The sequence below is a fragment of the Puntigrus tetrazona genome, chromosome 7, assembly GCF_018831695.1.
Source record: "Puntigrus tetrazona isolate hp1 chromosome 7, ASM1883169v1, whole genome shotgun sequence".
Lineage (NCBI taxonomy): Eukaryota > Metazoa > Chordata > Actinopteri > Cypriniformes > Cyprinidae > Puntigrus > Puntigrus tetrazona.
The window spans coordinates 42698-61158 of record NC_056705.1 but is presented as its reverse complement, the minus strand read 5'-3'; the positions used below and the strand labels follow the sequence as shown (position 1 = coordinate 61158).

Sequence of the window (18461 nt, the reverse complement as noted above, 5' to 3'; positions counted from 1 at the left end):
CAATGTTATGACGCCCAGGTTTATACTTTACATTAAAATTATAAGTAGCCAATGCAGCTAACCAACGATGACCTGTGGCGTTCAGCTTGGCACTGGACAACACATACGTAAGTGGGTTGTTGTCTGTCATTACTGTGAACTGGGCACCATATAGGTAGTCATGGAACTTGTCCACCACCGCCCACTTCAGCGCCAAAAACTCCAGCTGATGAACTGGGTAACGCCCTCTGAGTCGCTCAGCTTCCTGCTTGCATAGGCTACTGGCCTGAGCCCTTCAGGATGTCCCTGACTCAGGACAGCGCCTAGACCATTCATGCTGGCATCCACGTGTAGTACGTATGGCTTCGTGGGGTCTGCAAAAGCAAGCACAGGAGCATTTGTGAGGCAGTGAATGACTTGATTAAAAGCTGTTGTACAGGTGTCACCTCAACGCTCTCCAAAGGGTTCTGATTCTTTAAAATAGCACCGGCCATTTCCAAGTTCCTTAGTTCTTCCAGATGTTGGAGGGTAACCTTTCGTAAGTTCCGTCAAAGGCCTCACTATGGCAGAGTAACCCTTTATGAAACGTCTGTAAAATCCACAGAATCCGAGGAAAGATCTCAAAGACTTTAGATCAGTTGGCATTTTCCAACTCGTTACAGCTTCAATCTTTTTGGGATCAGGGGACACTCCAGCCGCAGACACTATGTGACCTACGTACTGCACTTTAGGCTGACAGAACTGACATTTGTCAATCGACACTTTGAGACCACATTCTTTGAGACGATCCAACACTTTCATCAATCTCTCCTCATGTTCTTCAAGTGTACGTCCAAACACTATGATGTCATCAAGGTAAACTATGACTTGCAAAAAGGTGCATATCGCCAACAGCTTTCTCCATCAGCCGCTGAAACGTGGCTGGAGCTCCAGTAACACCTTGTGGCATCCGTTCAAATTGGTAAAACCCAGAGGGCAGATGAAGGCTGTCTTCTCTTTATCTTCCTCAGCCATGGGTATTTGATAATACCCACTACGAAGATCCAATACTGTAAACCACCTACTACCTGCTAAACAGTCCAAGGCATCCTCGATTCTGGGTGTGGTGTACTGATCTGGGGTAGTCCTTGCATTAAGAGTTCGGTAGTCAATGCACATTCTGATGGCCCCACTCTTCTTCCGTTACAATTACAATGGGCGAAGCATATGGACTCCTTGACTCTTTTATGATTCCAGCAGCCGGCAGTTCTTTGATGTGGCGCCTCACATCATCGATATCCGCAGGAGCGATTCGTCTGGAGCGTTCTCTAAATGGTCTGGCGTCCTGTAAACGAATACGATGTTCAACCCCCTGAGCTAATCCTACATCCCATTCTTGTTTGGAAAACACCTCTCCCCTGGCCGACAGCTTCTGTCTCAATCTCTGTTCCCAGGCCTTAGGTAGTGCTGACTCACCGAAGTCAAACAGCTGAGGGTCAATTACCGTTGAGCTCTGGCTCTTTGAGGTGGTAGTGATTGTGTCGGTGGAATAAACATTGGCAATCACAGTTCCAGCTGGAATGGAGATATCTTTGGAGGTTTCATTGTGTACCAGTACCTTGACATTCATATCTTCAGCAACAGAAGGAGGCAGAATCACTGGAGTTATGAACAGTCCAGATGGCAAACTATCCTGCACCGGTCCGTCCACAACAAAGATCTCTCTCTTCATTGGTTGGTCAGTCTCCATTTTACACACCGTGCATATCTTTCCCTTAGATGGAACAATACAGTGTCCAGGCCCCATCCACTTAAGATTTCCTTCAGGTTTGTCAGCGAGGTGATCAGTCTCGGACATTCGAGGAAGGTGGGTCTCTAAGGGCTGAGTCTGGATTCTCAGGGAATGTGCCACACTGGATCCTTCTAGCTCTCGACTCAGGGTAGCAAGACGTTTAAAGAAACTTGCGTTGGTACCAATTAGGACAGGCAGCTGTGAGGGACCTTGAGGGTCTGGGCATACCAGTGCCAAGATGGACAGTGGCTCTTCAATCCCAGTGACAGAGGCAGGAAAGTGACATCTACTACAATGTAACCTCTGTAAGGATAGCTAGAAGAACTGAGGCCCCATATGGATAGGCTAGTTAAAGGGTGAATAGGCACATCACTCAGGTTCTTGGAATACCAGCTTTCAAATACTATGGTTACTTGTGACCCACTGTCTAAAAGAGCGCGACATAAACAGCCATTGAGCTTCACTTCTACAGTTGATGCTGGACCAACCAATCCTTTAGGCAAATCACCTGACCAGCGCACCTCTGTTTGGCCTCTTTTAGAAACATACTTGATTAAAATCTTTTTCTGATTGAATACTTCATCATGCTTTCCACTCTTGGCCCTTCGAGAGAGCGAACCAGCTTCTGAATCACCTGATCAGCATTTGGCGGAGCTTGACACTTGGTGGCAATATGGCCATCTTCGCCACAGCGGTAGCAGAAATAATCATCTTTGTTCCTACTTGTCTTGAATCTAGATGAGGCAGAAACGGTCGGGGACTGGAAGGATTTGGTTGCAGTTCAGGGACTGAGGGCGTCTGCTGATTGTTGCGAACACTCATAACTGCCAATTCGTGTTGCAGCTGTTGAACTTGCCTTTTCAGCTCCCGCACTTCGGAATCGTCAGTCTTATCAGTACGCTTGCATGTTTCTTCTCTTCCTTTCAGCGCCATGGAAGACGTGGTCACGGCTTTAAACTCACTTCCACATATGTGTGTTCTCAGCTCCTGAATCTCTGACTTGAGTTCATGAATGACTGAGGGCTAATTCCCCCATCGTCATGAAGGCGTATCGCTTTGGCTTTAGCAGTCATCCTGTGTCGGGCTGCTTCATTTTCCTCAGCCTCTCGTATATCTCTTTCAACAGACTTAGAAATGAGGGCGGGCGTTCCCTTCGTTCACGAAGTCCTAACTGAAGTAACATCATGTCGGAATGCACAGCACCTCTTATCAGCTGTTCCACACGAACCTTATCCACCAATCTAGGAGACAGTCCATCACGTTCCACTACTTTGTGCAGGGTTTTATCAATACGTCTTAGAAACTCAGACAGAGCCTCACCTGAATTTTGACGCATCAAACGAAACTTAAAGTACAAGTCCTCCCCAGACTCAGATGACCCAAATGTGCTCTCTAATGCCTCCAAATACTGCAATGCACTTGCCTCAGGATTGGAGAAACGAACTGCTCTTATTATTTCCAATGCCGGTCCTTTAACACTTTCAATAATTCTTCGTCGTTTTTCTTTTTCGGTGCATTCACACTCTGTTATCATTAAGCGGGCCTGTTCCATCCAGTTCTCCATACTTTCCTCTCCCATGGGTGTTGGCATTATGGCAGAAAAGGTACGTAGACGTCTGTAAGCACTGCTTTCTCCAGAGGGTTTCACAGTCTTTTCCAAAATCTCACCCACGGCCCGTATGATGGATTCTGGGGACCCATCGGCTGAACTGCGGGGAGAAAACAAAGCTTGTACATCCGCTAATGACTTTCCTTCTCCCGTCAGAAACTTTGTAAGCTTTTCAGTAAATCCATCTGATGGAGTGTCAGGTAAGGTGTCTTTTGTAGAGACTACTACAACTGTCCAGGGTTCACCTGTTTCATCAGGCGTCAATTCTGGTGGTATACGCGTGACATCAACAGTTTGTTTGCATTCACACAATACTAGCATAGAATGTGAGGTAGGTCCTTCTCTGGTGTCTCTTACACGAACTCTTCCTAGTGATTTTACCCCTTGCATTACATCTTCAATAACTGCCACTTCTGTGCGTGTGGGTACATTCAACAACATCACAGCATGTGTCTCGCAGATGCCCACTTCTTCACACCAACTGGTTAACTCTGCTTTTAAAGAAGGATGTTTTCCCAAAGCCATGTTGAGGTGTATTTAACCACTGTCACTTAGAAGGCCTGTTAGTTTGTGCTTAACGGTGCTCTTTTTTTCCTTAAAGGTTTGACTTATGAGAGAGGAGTGATCCCGGACGAGCCCCACTTTGTGTAGCACCCCTCTCTTTCTGATGTAGAAATTTATAAGGGATTGCTCTTGGTTCATAAATAAATGCCTTGTGTTGTTGGATTAAGGCCCTCTCTCCTGATCTTACCTTTTATATACGTTATTTCCTGTGACGATACCCTTGAAAACAAACAAGATGTCTCACGGATAGAAAAAATATAATTTAATGAAATAGAAAAGAAAAGCAAGATACTTCAATTAAGAAAAATACTTCCTAACTCCTAATTTTCTCAAAACCACGTATCTCCCTCCCTCTTTAGGTTATAGGAAAACAGACAATGTAATGAATAAATAAATCAAATCAACGTAACAAACAGCAACAACAGTGGGCCCACAAAACACACACACACACACACACACACCTCCCGTTGCAGGCCTGTGTCGTGGCTAGTGTGCGTTGAGGCCTTGAAACTGAAACTGGCGCTTCACTCCGAATGAGCAAACGAACAAACAAACACAAAGTACCGCTTCTTCCCGTTCCCGGATCGCGATCTCTAAATATTCCACCGAATCGTTGATCGCCCCACGATGCGGAGGAACACCAACGTTTCCGGTAGCTGGAGTGCGCTATCCGGAGGAATAAAAGAAAAAGTCCTGCGATCTTGAAATCCAACAAAGAAACGTCTATCCACGGTACACGACGACAGCGATCGTGTGAACGTTTTGACACACGAACACTATAGTACAGCTGATGGTCGCAGCGCGATGTCCGTAAACGTTCTTGAGAAAACGCTGATAAACTCGGCGTTAATATTAACTGTATGTTAATAATCAATACGAAAGGAAAAAAACACGGGTAACGACAATTGAACGAAAAGCCCAATTTTCCCTAATCTCTCGCAAGTTCGTTCGACTCACGACTCTCCTTTTTCCTTCTCTTCTATTAACCAATCGGATTCCTCTCCCCTACTTTGGGCGGGTTTAAATTACAGGATATCCAATCAATAAAAACCAAACAAGTTAGATTGTATGCACCACGTTTTCCCCTGTGCATTTCTACCTAACTTTACGCTACATAACGTAATATGCAAAAAGGTAACTTTAAAAAAGAAAAGGAAAGAGTAAACATTACAAATACAAATTAAAACAAACTGAATAAAATACCTACTTAAACCCTATCAGTGAAATGATTTATTTTCTATAGGGTTACATATGTGATATCAGTATTGAGAAAATCATACAAAATACCTTCTGTCTTTTAAAGAACTTCAAAACCATTTTGCACGAAAAATGATCTGATGTTCTGATTGGCCAATCGCTGCTGTTTAATTTGTGAATTAGCATAACTAGACAATTTTAAAATTTCATGCGCATGATAAGTTTTACGTTATGCACACAATTTATAATCCAAAGGGAATGGTAAGGGGGATGGTGGTTTTACAGAGGGCATGCTTTTGTCATTTTTTTGACCAGGGGATGCCATCACCCGTATCCCACCTTAATTCGAGCCCTGCCCATTAGCATTTAGGTTAGTTTTATGACAAGCTGCCATGTTTTTGTAACAGAATGTTGCCTGGTATGCTATTTACTTTTTCCTTTTTTAATCTTACAATTACCTGCTGTATTTATTTTTACTTGAGGTGGAATAGCTTCCATAGTTAAGACACTTATAGTAAGAGTCTCATTTTCTTAAAACGGTTTATTCAGAACCCCCACAAGAACCCATAAAGAAACCAAAGTATTGCTCATACTGTATGTACAATGCATACACAAGTCACTACTGCTGTATACCCTGCTGTTTCGCATAAATGCATATTTGGTATGAAAAATGACCATGAAAAAGGATTCCGTTCTATTTGTTTTTCCTCTCTTCTCTCTTCTGTGGCTCTCTACACTTCTTCATTTTCTCTGTATCCCCTTCTCTTCTCATTCCCATTCCATCCCCTACGTTTTCCCTGTGAGTGTATATTGAGGGCAGGTGGATATATCTGGTATCCATTTCTCCTCAACTAACTCAGTCTATTTTCCTCATGCCAGATCTCATATGGGCTTCAATTATGAACAGATGCCAGGAAAGTGTGAGACACATGCACACATGCGCTGTAGAAGCGTGTCCCACCTCGTCCTGTTAGAGCTGCTATATTAATCTGTTTCTTGTCATGCAAGCTGAGAAAGAGGAACAAAGAGACAATGGCAGGAGAGAGAGGGGTACAGTGGGATGCCAGTTTTCTTGCCTGTGGTGACTGCCCTGTGACCCTGCCAGGTGGTACTGACTCATGGACACCTGATGGCTGCTTGTTTGAAGCTAGTGGAACTGGCCTCAGACTGGCAGAACTCAGACAAGTAGTAACTAAGATTTAAGAAGGACAGAGAGGAGACATGTGGTCACGCGGCTAGAGATTGAAGACCACAGTGTTGCCAAGAACAATGTGTTCCTGGACATTTTGTCTGTCCAGAAATCTTAGCAGCGAAACTAACCCAGTGTTGCCCATCAACAAGCACTCAAAATCACAAGAAAATGATACTGTAGGTCCTAAACTCATTCCAGTTGATACAAAAATCAAGGATACTGGTCAAGGAACATGTCCTATACTCGGCAGAATCACATCAAGATCCCACAGTAAAGTGTCTCCACTCTAGTTTTGTCAATCCAACTGGCCTCAAATGTAATGAAAGTTGTGTATTTCCAGCAATAAAAAATTGAGTGCTAATTCATCCAGGCTCTTGAAGAGAAACCCATCCAACTGCCTTGAAGGCTACTGCAAACTTTATTGTAAGTTTTTATCTCTGCTTAAACCGATACCGCTTTTACCATTTTGCAATCTAGAGTCATGAATAAAGGCACATTTGCACTAAGGGCAATAACTATAACGATAACAATATATATGGTTCTAATTTTATGGGAATAGTGTAGCCCACATGGAATCACTTTCAGAACAATGTTTTTCCAGCTGATTAATGTTCAAAAAATCAGCCAGTCAGAATCCATTCTGATATAAGAGCAAACATTTAAAGTGGGAGCTATGCCATAACCGCACACATGCTTATAATAAACAGAGCATTAACAAGGCTTAGTGTGGATGCTATAGTTAGCTGAAATAGCTGTGTGCCAATTCAGGGGCTGCATCCTTTATGTGAAGTTCAAATGTTATTGATGTCTAACCGATTGAGAATTGCTTGTCACTTGGGAACTGTGACGGCTGCAGTTGACGAGTGGGAGTAACAATTTTACTGAACTTTTTTGATGGTGCTATTTTTGTTGACAAAACAAGGTTCAAATTGACATAGATATTTTGTAGAATGCTAACCAAACATACAGGATAAAACATACTACGAAAGTTAATGGATATGACAAACTGTTTGGTTGCCAACATTCTTCAAAATATGTTCTGTTGCATTCAACAGAAGATAGAAATTCATTCCCCCCTAAAAATATAGGTGCTTCCGGATACCATGGAAGAACATTTTGTATAAATGCTTCCATAAAGAACGTCTAACCCCTGAAAAACCTTTCTTTGACTAAATGCTTTGTGGAATCAAAATGGTTCTTCTATGGCGTTGCGGTTAAGAACCTTTTAAGCACTATTAATTTTAAGAGTGTACAGGTTTGGAACAACTTGAGACTGAGTAAGTGATGACAGAATTTGACTTTTTAGGTGAACTACTTTTAAATCAATAAATTTAAGTTTCCTTTTAAACAACATCAGAATCAGTTATGCAAACTTAACTATGGAGACAGGCACCTTTTCAAAAGGTCCGCTTTTGTACCTATTAGATTCAAATATGTACACTTTAAGTACCAATATGTACCTTTAAGGTACAAAAATTGACCTTTAGGTACATGTAAACGTGTATAAGCAGATTTACAAAAGGAATGATGCATTCAAAGGCAAGCCTTATTTAAAATCTAGCTCAAGTAATACGAACATACCTGTAATGTAATTACTACACCCCCAATTAAATCATAGGAGCATCACGGTTTCAGACACAATTAAACATTGACAAAGGTGCTACATTTGTTTAACATTGTGGTTAATTATAGCATTTCATCACACACAGTCTTACTCTCAGTATGAGTCTTCATTAAAGTGCTCTGACAGAAGCTACCTTATTTATGTCATATTAACGCCATGCCATCTTCCTAATTTTATCAGTAGCTGGACAATTTACATTCATTAAGCACGCAATTCCATTGAGTACGTCACAAGCAGCTCCAAATGCTTCTTGACAGATGCTGCTATACTTATCAGATGCTCTGAGTTTTGACAGGTGTCACCTCACCGTTCAAAGAAACCTGTGTGAGAAGAGACCTGTCAGATTGTCTGTCTAAAACAAATTTTCCATCAGCAAGGTAATGAAAGCCTCATGAAGTTAATGTTTAAAGATAGATTACATTTTCCACTGCCACCTTTCTGTGATGCGTCATCACCAACGGGTGTAAAGAGGAATTTAGTCCCACGTGTTGATGGGAAAGTGTGAGGCTCACACATTCGAACACATGCAGGCCTGGGTGTGTGATCTTTATATGCCTGTTCATGTTCTTTTGCCAGAGTGTTTGTGTGTGTGTGTGTGTGTGATAACGCAGCACCTCCTTGCATACGCTTTGACTCAATCGCATTTGTGAGGCATTCGAAGCGTGACTGCTGAACATAGACACGGGGTGAGAGTGTTGTTCCAGGAGCCATTGCTTGTTGAAACTGAAAGAAAGAACAACAATTCCCCCGTGTGTAGGAGAACAGACTGCTTTCACAGGATCTCACCATTTCACCGGTACATATTTTGGTTTTGGTAAATATGTCGGATGGTAGATAACGTTGAAGGTTGAAGGCGGTGATTATGTCGTTGGAAGACTGGTCCCAGACTGGTCCCGAATGGGGCTAGCATTTAATCTTCTTAAACTCTGAACTCATTTTGCAATTGATGCTTCTTGACCTCATCTCCAAGGGTCGCTGAACTGTAGCTGACCCTGTACTCTGTCCCCCAGCAGCATGATAATAACATCAGTGATTTATACTGTTGAGAATGTTGTCTGATCTGAATGGAAATGGTATTTTATTCTTTAAAAAAAGTGCAAAAAATTAAAAAATTGGGTGAATTTTACAAACAAAATAAATACATGCATACAGTAATTCACTTTGCAGTTAAAATGTAAACATTTTCCATTTATTATTTTACATGATTTTCATTTCAGTGAAGTTAATTTATCTGTACGTAAATATGATATTTACAAAAATTACTAGAATGATATTTTTATTTCAAATATATATATATATATATATATATATATATATATATATATATATATATATATATATATATATATATATATATATATCAAAACTTTAATTTCATGATTATACTGTTATATCTTAATACTGCTAATAATGATGCTAAAATATTTACATTTTTGTACTAATATTTTTAGGATTATATAATTGTTATTATGGTTACTATACAAAATTTCCTTTTGATAATTAAACTGTTTATTAATACTTCTACTACTATACTATTACTAATCATAAAAATATATATATATAATAATATATTACATAATTAAACTATAATTATAATAATAGTTGGCATTCTTTTCTTTCTTCTTTCTTCTTCTTCTTGATTTTTTTTGTGTGTTGCATTTTATTTGCATTGAAAGGAAATTATGCCAAAATGGCAACAACAACATAAGAATCTTAATGGCACAATTTCTTTTGGTTTTGGGATAAAAGATGGCAAGGATAATTTGTATGTGAAGATTTCCTGTATGTGGTAAACAATGTATATACTTTTTGTCTTTTTGCTGTCAGTAAGTTTGGTAACTGCCTCTGCAGGTTGCAAAATGACATCTGTCAAAACACAGATGGAACATTGTGATGACTTAAAGCATCCAACCTCTGCCGAGTCTATGAATTCAGTTTAGCTTATTACATTACCATAGTGTAAGAGCAATGATGATTGTATACAAAAAATGCTATTAGATTACAATGCGAGCATGAGGGTGGATGAATTGTTGAGAGAGTACAATCTGTAAGAATGCGTGCATGCTTGAAGCATCTTTGTGAAACAAAGCCCCCTCAGCCTCTGGAGGGTTGACAGCAGAGAGGATCTTTTAAGACACTTCAAAGATTCTTCTCACTGGTCACTTACTGAGAATGAGACAGATCAAACGTAATGAGAACGAGAGAGAGAGAGCATGACAGAATATTTCTTTATAGTAGCTATGTGCAAATCCCCAGGGGTTTTCTCTCCTGTTGTAGATGACCCCCGTCGGGCAAACACTGTGTATGTGTGCGCGAAATGTGTGTGTTGCCAATATCAAAGAGGTCATGTGGCTACATCAGCTCTAGCTCTGCACATATGTTAGTCTTTCTGGTGTGGTCCATTACCTTTGATGACTGATTCTTATCCATTGAGAATTGCCATGTGTCCTCCGCTCTGAACTCTCAGTCTTTGGTTCAGTGCAGTGGACATGTGAAATAAAGGTAATATGTCTCAGGGACATCAGGCAGCGTTGTTTCTGTCTTGGACAGTATCTTGCTTGTCACGATCTTGAGTGGTGTCGTCAATCATAGTCCTCCTCCCCCTCCCCAACCTAATTGCTCCTTTCTGTTCACCCCCAAACATCCATCTTACACCGTCCTCCCTTTTTCTCATCCATTGTCTTCCATGTTTTTCTTCATCACTGATAATCTGCCAGCATAACTGTTAAAAGATACTTTGGCAAAAAGCCATATCAGTCATTATAAAAATGTGACCGAAAAAGGGAATGCAAGAGACTGATGGGTTTTTTTTTAGCTCTGTTAAAATGCCATTTCTCCAAGTTATTCTGGAACATATCAAGCTCCTGAAAAATTATTTCTCCAAATATAGTCATTTTTGGATGAAAGGGCTTTGGACGTTAATGTTCAGGTTTTGTTTTTTGTACATTCTTTTTTCATTCTTTAAAAAAAAATTGAGGCTGGAGATTAGTGAAAATTTACAATTGCAGGTAAATGGGAATGATCTTTTGAGGATCTAAAAGCAGAAATGTAGAGCTCATAACTTTGTCGGAAGACAGTATTAAAATGTGTGTTGTTTAAACTGGAAATTTTAGGGAAAAAAATTGTTTAATTATTTAAATGTTTTTGTTGTTATTCCAATCAACTTTTCCACGCTAGCGCTTTAAATGCTTTAAATACCTTGTCAGTATTATACTTTTATATAAGTAATTTCAGTAAAGCCACATTATGAAACATGATTGTAATTTTAATTATGACCACAAAAATGCTATAAAAAAACAGTGAATTGGTTAATTGTAAGTGTCTTGCTATATATGATGAAAAGGCATTCCCAGAGTTGCCTCTTTGCCTTTGATCATTTTTAGGTCTTCATGTTACATCTTATATTGTTTACCTTATTATTTTAGTGTCATTTTACCTTACTGCTTGTAAGGAATTTTGATTCATTGTGTTTTTCTTTTTACCACCAGTGTTATTATGTTGGACATCAAGGTACAAAACAGCCGAAATTCTTATGCAAATTGTGAATTTTATTTTTTTACAGTTTTATACTATAAAATGTACAGGTTGCTCTTTTAAAGTTGTTAACATTTGCACTGTATTTTTACACAATGATTCTTTGAACCAGAGCTGTCGGTTTAGTTTTTTTTAAAGAACAACAGCACCTTTTTCTTACAGTGCATGCTGACTCTGGCTCCCCACACTGTAGATAAATAATTGTCTGTGGAACATTTGGGAAAGTGCCTCTGTTGTTTTCTAGTGTGTATGGTCTTGTAAGGTGGGATACTGTGGCAAGGCAGGCCAGTAAGTGTCTCCCTCCTGCTGTGAAAGGCAGGAGAAATGAATCCCTCTTCTGCCCAGAGCAGATGTTTTCGCTGCTTTAACAGATTTAAACACACCTGCTGCCTTCAGCTTTCAGTTCAAATTAAGGTGAGAGCGGCCTGCGTGAGTTTAAGATCTCCTGAAGTTCCTCCATGTTGTCTGGAGACTAGTTAGAAGGTGATCTATTTCTGTGTATCTAACTGGATGGGTTTCAGCTGGGTCTCACTGACGCCCATGGTGACGCTCATCACATCATTCTGTAGAGCAGAATTAGAAAATAGATATTCCCATAAGAGTGCTGAGGTTTTGCTTAGTGCCGTGTCTAAATTTCCTTGTTTCATGAGTGTAGAGATAATAGCACTACGGTTTGTGCAACTTGAGCAAAATCAAAGATTATAGTTATTAGATCATTATTTATCAAACTGCTTCTTTCTCATTATAATAGACTGATGTTAAGTAATGGTGGATTGTGAAATAATTGCATGTCATGTAGTTTACAATTAGAGTCTACTGTGTTAATTTTAGTTCTGCATAAATTTAATGATTAAGTAATAATGGATTGTGTTTCCTTTCTGTTTTATGTAACCAAACATCTGACAGTCAGGTCTTTGTCAGGTGCCATTTGCGTCCCCATGAGCCATGATACCTGATATAATTATCACTGAGTTTACTGACATTACTTGACTGATGTGTTTTTTTCTTTTAAGAAAATGTGCTTTACTTCAATGGTTTATTCTTAATCATAATATCAGCCAGTTTGCATGTGCCCACGGATTGCTTTTATTGAAATCCTTTATAGGCATGTATAGTCTACTGTAAAAAAAGACAAACACTATTGTAAAATAAAACAAATACTATGAGAGTACTTTTTACAAGAATATACTTCTCAGTCTTCCAACTTCATATTTTCACCATTAATTCAATGTTGCTTGCTGTTTCTTTGTAATTAGTTGTGACGTATAATGTCTAAGTGAAAATTATTATTTTCAGTTTTCTTTCAGTGTATATTCTGAGAAAATGTTTTGTTTACAAAAATGGAAAAACATCACTGAAAATGTATTTATATAAAATGTATATATATATATATATATATATATATATATATATATATATATATATATATATATATATATATATATTATTATTATTATTATTATTATTATTATTATTATTTATTATACTTGAAACTGCACATTGTATTTTATTTTATAAAATGTATAGCCTAGCCTAATCTTATTCATTAATATAGTATGCTATTATAGCCTTATAGAATATTTTATGTTTACTTATGGATATTCTGAATTCCTGACTTTTTAGGGACCGATTTCCTGAGAATGACGAGTGCGGTGTTTTGGGCACCAAAGACCTTCGCACAGCATGGATGTAAAGAAGATTCCCCATCATCCAGCGCGCTCGAGATCGTGTGATGGTGAACAAGAAGGGGCTTCTGCCACTTTAATATGCCTTGACGTCATTCTGATGCAGGAGTGAGGATGACCTCGTGCGCGCGAGGAGGGAGAGAAATCAAACGTATCATATCGTATAAAATTCAGCCTTGGCGTTTCTGGCAGTAGGGCCGTCAGCACGCCGTTATACGCCGGGGTCTGTTAGTGGCGTGTCCGGCAGAGCCGTATTACACAGGAATGCAGGGATGCTGAGAGGCCGGCGCGTGGAATGCGCGCGTTGTCACAGCGACAGAGCAGCTTGGATACAGAACGTCACAGAACGCGTGAACGCGCTTGAGAGAGAGAGAGAGCGAGATGGGCAATCAAAAACCTCACAGCATCTCTCCCATCGCAAAGGCTCCCGGAATCACGGGGAAACGACAGCGAAGCCGGTGAGCACCTCAACCGCCTTCAGTACGCTCGAGATGCCGATAGATTAAACACGAGACTTCACTGCTAAAGTCAGCGCGTTACGTCGGCGTTTGTTTCCGGAAAACCGAAATAAATCAACTCAAACACGTTTGAACGGAAAGAGGGTGTCGATTAGACTCTCAGAGGGTGAAAAACGGGTCATAGAAGTGAATCCGTGTGTTGTTCCGTTTTCCCCGTATGCGCTATAATGGGAGAAGCCGGCGGTCGTTTCCAAACAAGCTTTTCAACGGACACGTCCAACTAGACTCATTTAGACGTTGTGTTCGTCGAGCTGCGCGCGTGAACAATTCTGCACTTTTCGTTTCCTCTGAACCGGTCCAATGTCTGGGTGTTGTCGGGAGAAACCGTGAAACATTTCCCGCAGATCTCGGACAACGGAGAGTCCTTTGGTTTATTCCGAGCTAAGGCTGATGGAATTGCGCTGAGCAACGCTTGAGAAAACGAGGAAATACCCACAGAGCTCCAGTTTACAGACCTCTGATTTCTGCCTGCGGCTCATTCCCAGGTAAAGGCACTTCTGTGGAATATGTATTATAGATGCAACTCTTTCTGCTCCGACTGTTTGCTAGGCTGTTGTATAGTAAGCAGAGTTTCCGTTTGGAAAGTACGTACAACGATGTTGGGATAAGAGGAAATAAGAGCGCTTTTTGCCGTTTAAACTGTGTGGTGCTGCAACCTGTTCAGGAGCCTTTTCCGAAATGCAGAGCGACAGGCGCTTCATCCGCGCGCGTTTCAATTGGGGCATAACGGGCACGCGCGGATGGTGCTGTAGCGTGCATGATTGTGTGTGTCGGGATATTAAACGTGCATATTGACCCATTTTAATACTAAGCATAAAAATACTTTGTCTTTGTCTTTCCTTTTTGGCCAGGACAGATTCATATATGTGTCTATACAGATTCTGTCCGATTCCAAAGCACCGTTTTCACACATTTTGTCAACTGATGTTACGGACAAACCTTTATTTATTTCAATGAACTTTGACTACTTAGACTACTCAACAAAGTAAACTGTGTAAATGAATGTCCTGTGCAAAGTACCGTCACTGAGTTGTAACACCAGTTGGAAACGTGGACTTTTAAATTCTTTCCAGGAATGTATTGTGGTTGAATACACTCTTTCTGATTGAATTATTGTACATGCCATCCCATCACCCACCCCAACATTTTAATTCAAATACAAAACAGCAAATAGAATTGGACCGAAATGCATAAACTGATCAATCTCATATGTTTTTTTGTTAATGTAGGCTAAATATGGATACTATATGTATGGATACCCTATGCTATGTATCATATCACATATACTATCTATTATTCATTAGAATGATCACATTTCATAATCCAGAAATAATTTTTTGTCCCCTTATAAATCCTTTATATTTGCACAAAAAAGCATACATCCTTTCTGTTACATGTTTCTTCATGTATGGTAGTGATTTCACCCCCATGCAGACAATGTACAATTTGTTAAACTGGCGTTACAACACTGCTCTGTCTTCCCCCTTTTTTTCTTGGTGTATTTGAAAATGCTTTGACGTCACAAAGCACGGAAATTAGATTATCAAAGAATCACTCCGGTCCCCAGCATCCCTCTCTGTCCTCCCGCAACACACACACTTACACACACAGTGGAACATAAACCTATCACCGTATATCAAAGACAAGTAATCGCTGGTTCACTGATGTGCCGAACATCTGATGGGAGGAGAGGTCGAAGCAAGAGCAGCAGTTACACACATGCACACACACACACACACACACACAGTCTGAAAGAATGGGCCACATTTATATGCTATCCTAGTATGGCCATTCCAAACCTAGTGGATAGCAGAATTGAGAAGACACAGAAGCGCTCTGTTCTGAGAGCAGGGAATGCTGAGCGCACTCTCTCTCTCTCTCTCTCTCTCTCTCTCTCTCTCTCTCTCTCTCTCTCTCTCTCTTTCTCTCCCTCTTTCTCTCTGGCCCAAATAGCAGATATGGAGCTCACTGTGTCATTTGGGAGCAGGGTAATGGATGAAAGCAACTGTGTGACTGTCCTTGTGTTGGACTGATTTGTTACTGTAGATGTTCATTTTTCTACTCTCTGCAAAACTGTAGACTTTAAATTGCGTGTGCATGTGTGTGTGTTTTGGACTGTAGCTTATAGACTGTACACAGACACCACTCGTATTTGCTTACTGAATGTTTCAATGCAATCCCTTTACTGCTGGTTGCTGCTATAACATGTTCCACTCTTTTCGTAAGGCTTTCTGCTAGGTGTTATAACAGGGCTGTGGGATTTTCTCCCATTCAGGCTCAGCAAGGTGCTGTTGTTGAGCAGGTCTTCAGTAGAGTTTCAGATTTGGTAACTGTGAAGGCCAGCGATGTTATTTATTTATTTACTGCATTTTTTTTTTTTTTTGATGTTACGAAAAAAATGTTTATATTTTAGTACAATATTGCTAGTCAATATTTTAAGTCAACAAAAGTAACATTTAGCTTAACAAAGAGTGCAAGATATAAATTATTGTTTTCTTTTTTGTCATATTTTGTCAATTGTATGTTTTAATTATTGTCATGCACATTTACTTTCTTTCCTTTGTTAATGTTGAAAATAAAATCAATTAATTAAAAATTCTATATTAATTTGACCATATTTGAGATATTAATATTTAACAGCAGTATTTAGAGTGTTTTTAACAAACTGACACAATGTGACACTTATCTGTATTGTATTTGTACTTTTGCGCCATTTTGTGGAGATTTGTGGACAATCTGCATTATAACTTTATCACATATATTGTTTTTTTAAAGTAGTATTTTTCCTCTTTTTTTAACTTCTGTCAATTTTAACATAGGTTTTGCTGATTATGAATACATCAGGCCAGTCATGCCAGACTCAGTGAACCATATCAAAGTTTCTTAAAGACAAGTCATGCCACTTTGCAGCCACCTTTAAAACGTTCCTATCTCTTTGTATTTGGGAAACATCAAATTCTCATAAACTGTTCACAAAGCTTACAATTAAATTTCGTATTTGAAATCACCAATGAAATCTGTGCACAACTGTGCAATAAGTGTTTCTTTTGCTGAAATAGCATTATAAAAGCTTATTTCTCAGGTGAGATCAGCTAGTGTGCATACACAGTCCTAGGCGCACATCTCAGAAAGCTGACTGTTTCTATAGCAACCAGAACTTCTAACGACAGATGCGGTGATGCGCTGACTTCACATTGGCTATTTTATTTAGAAGGCGGGGAAGCCGTGTGATTGATCGACCATTTTAAGTGTTGCATTTTTCACCATTCAAAACTATACGAGTGACACATATTGGGCCTTTGACCATATTCATTTATGAGCTTCATTGTCAATCTGAAACATAAATGTTCTTGGAAAGCATTGTATTCTACAACAATAAGTTTCATCTTCACTTTATGCAGTTTCAACATGCTTTTGGCCATCTTCAAGAGCATATTTGTGTACAGTAGTGCAATATGTGGATGTGTCATTTCAGCTTTTTGCTGTGTGTGTGTGTGTTTGCTTCCGTGTTAGCAGCAGCACCAGACAGCATGTCTTGTTTATTCATGCAGAAGCATCGGATCAATGAGCTCTAATTGATTTCAATGAACTGATTAAAGACAGGAAGGCAGGAGGCCACATCGTTGGAGGATATATGAGCATGTGTGCATGTGTTTTATGTGTTTGATGCCTTGCTGGAGTATAGACTCTGTGATCTCACAAGATGGAGAGCCCAAACATATGGGTGTAGATGCACACAGTGAGTGAGTGTGTGTGTGTGCTAGTCTCGTACCCTGTAACAGATGGGCTGAACTGAGCCAGATAGGGAGTTGGACACCAGGCTCTTGAATCTCCATGTGTTCATCTGATAGTTACTGATTTCTCTGTGGTCTAATACTAGGACTGTGCACGCCATATTTACCTTACTGTTCCTTCACTTTGCCCGGAAACTGTTCATTCAGAACAGCTCATCGGATTCATTTATGCTCAGATGGGGCTGTGAGATATGTGTGTGTGGTATTGTCATGGATGAATTAAGCCGGGGGATAAAAGGTGGTGCTGTCAAAAGGTCAGATTTGATGGTTTCTCCTGGTTTATGTCATTTCTATCCGCTTTTGTTGTATGTGTGGGGGCTTTCGTCTACAGAACCTATCCAGGTGTTTAGTGGTCTTGGATCAGAGCCTGTGTGATGTTCAGATGTAAGGGATAGATTGAGGGGGAAGGTGAACGAGATAAAAGCAGGATTGTACACACATACACATCCTGGATTCTCTCTGGTCATGCATCCCAGAGCTTTAAGTCAATGCTGGCCATCATGTCACCACTCGGCAGCCATTTTAATGAGATCTGTGTTCTCACTAGGGTGTGATGGTCCTCCTGTCTCCTCTGGTTTGTGTTTCCCTCCCTTCCCCTTCGATAGATTGTTCTATTCTTTTTGTTCACAGCACCTCACTTATCTTTTTCTCATAGGCTATCATTTTAAGGTTAGAGGAAGGTCAAATGCTTAAAAAAAACTTTTTACACACACAGGCTACCATAGTGTGTGAAGTATACTCACACATCGGTGTTATAAAACCGACCAGTGAAGAGGACCAAGTGGATTAAAGACATGAATGAAACCACTGGACACACACATACCTCACACTCACTTGCATTGAAACCCCTTAGTGTGTGAGGCACCTGTTGGGTTGTAAGACTTAAAGGTGATGTGTGAAGTGTAGCAGCTCTGCAGAAATTCGATGTTCCTAAACAGAATTTTGTTATATGTATTCCATATGCTGCAAAGGTTTGGGTTGGTAAGAATTTTTA

At 40.0% G+C, this 18461-nt stretch overlaps 1 protein-coding gene across 1 annotated transcript; it reads right to left on the bottom strand.

Moving 5' to 3' along the window:
* Positions 1–2819: 2819 nt before the first annotated feature.
* On the bottom strand, positions 2820–3884 carry LOC122348800 (paraneoplastic antigen Ma1 homolog). The gene has a single exon (XM_043244669.1). It carries the CDS (start codon positions 3882–3884, stop codon positions 2820–2822), a length of 1065 nt encoding a protein of 354 aa, XP_043100604.1.
* Between the last annotated feature and the right edge of the window lie 14577 nt (positions 3885–18461).

What these genes read in the sequence shown, in the direction of transcription:
- LOC122348800 (XM_043244669.1), bottom strand. Translation starts at nt 3,884, where the DNA reads ATGGCTTTGGGAAAACATCCTTCTTTAAAAGCAGAGTTAACCAGTTGG.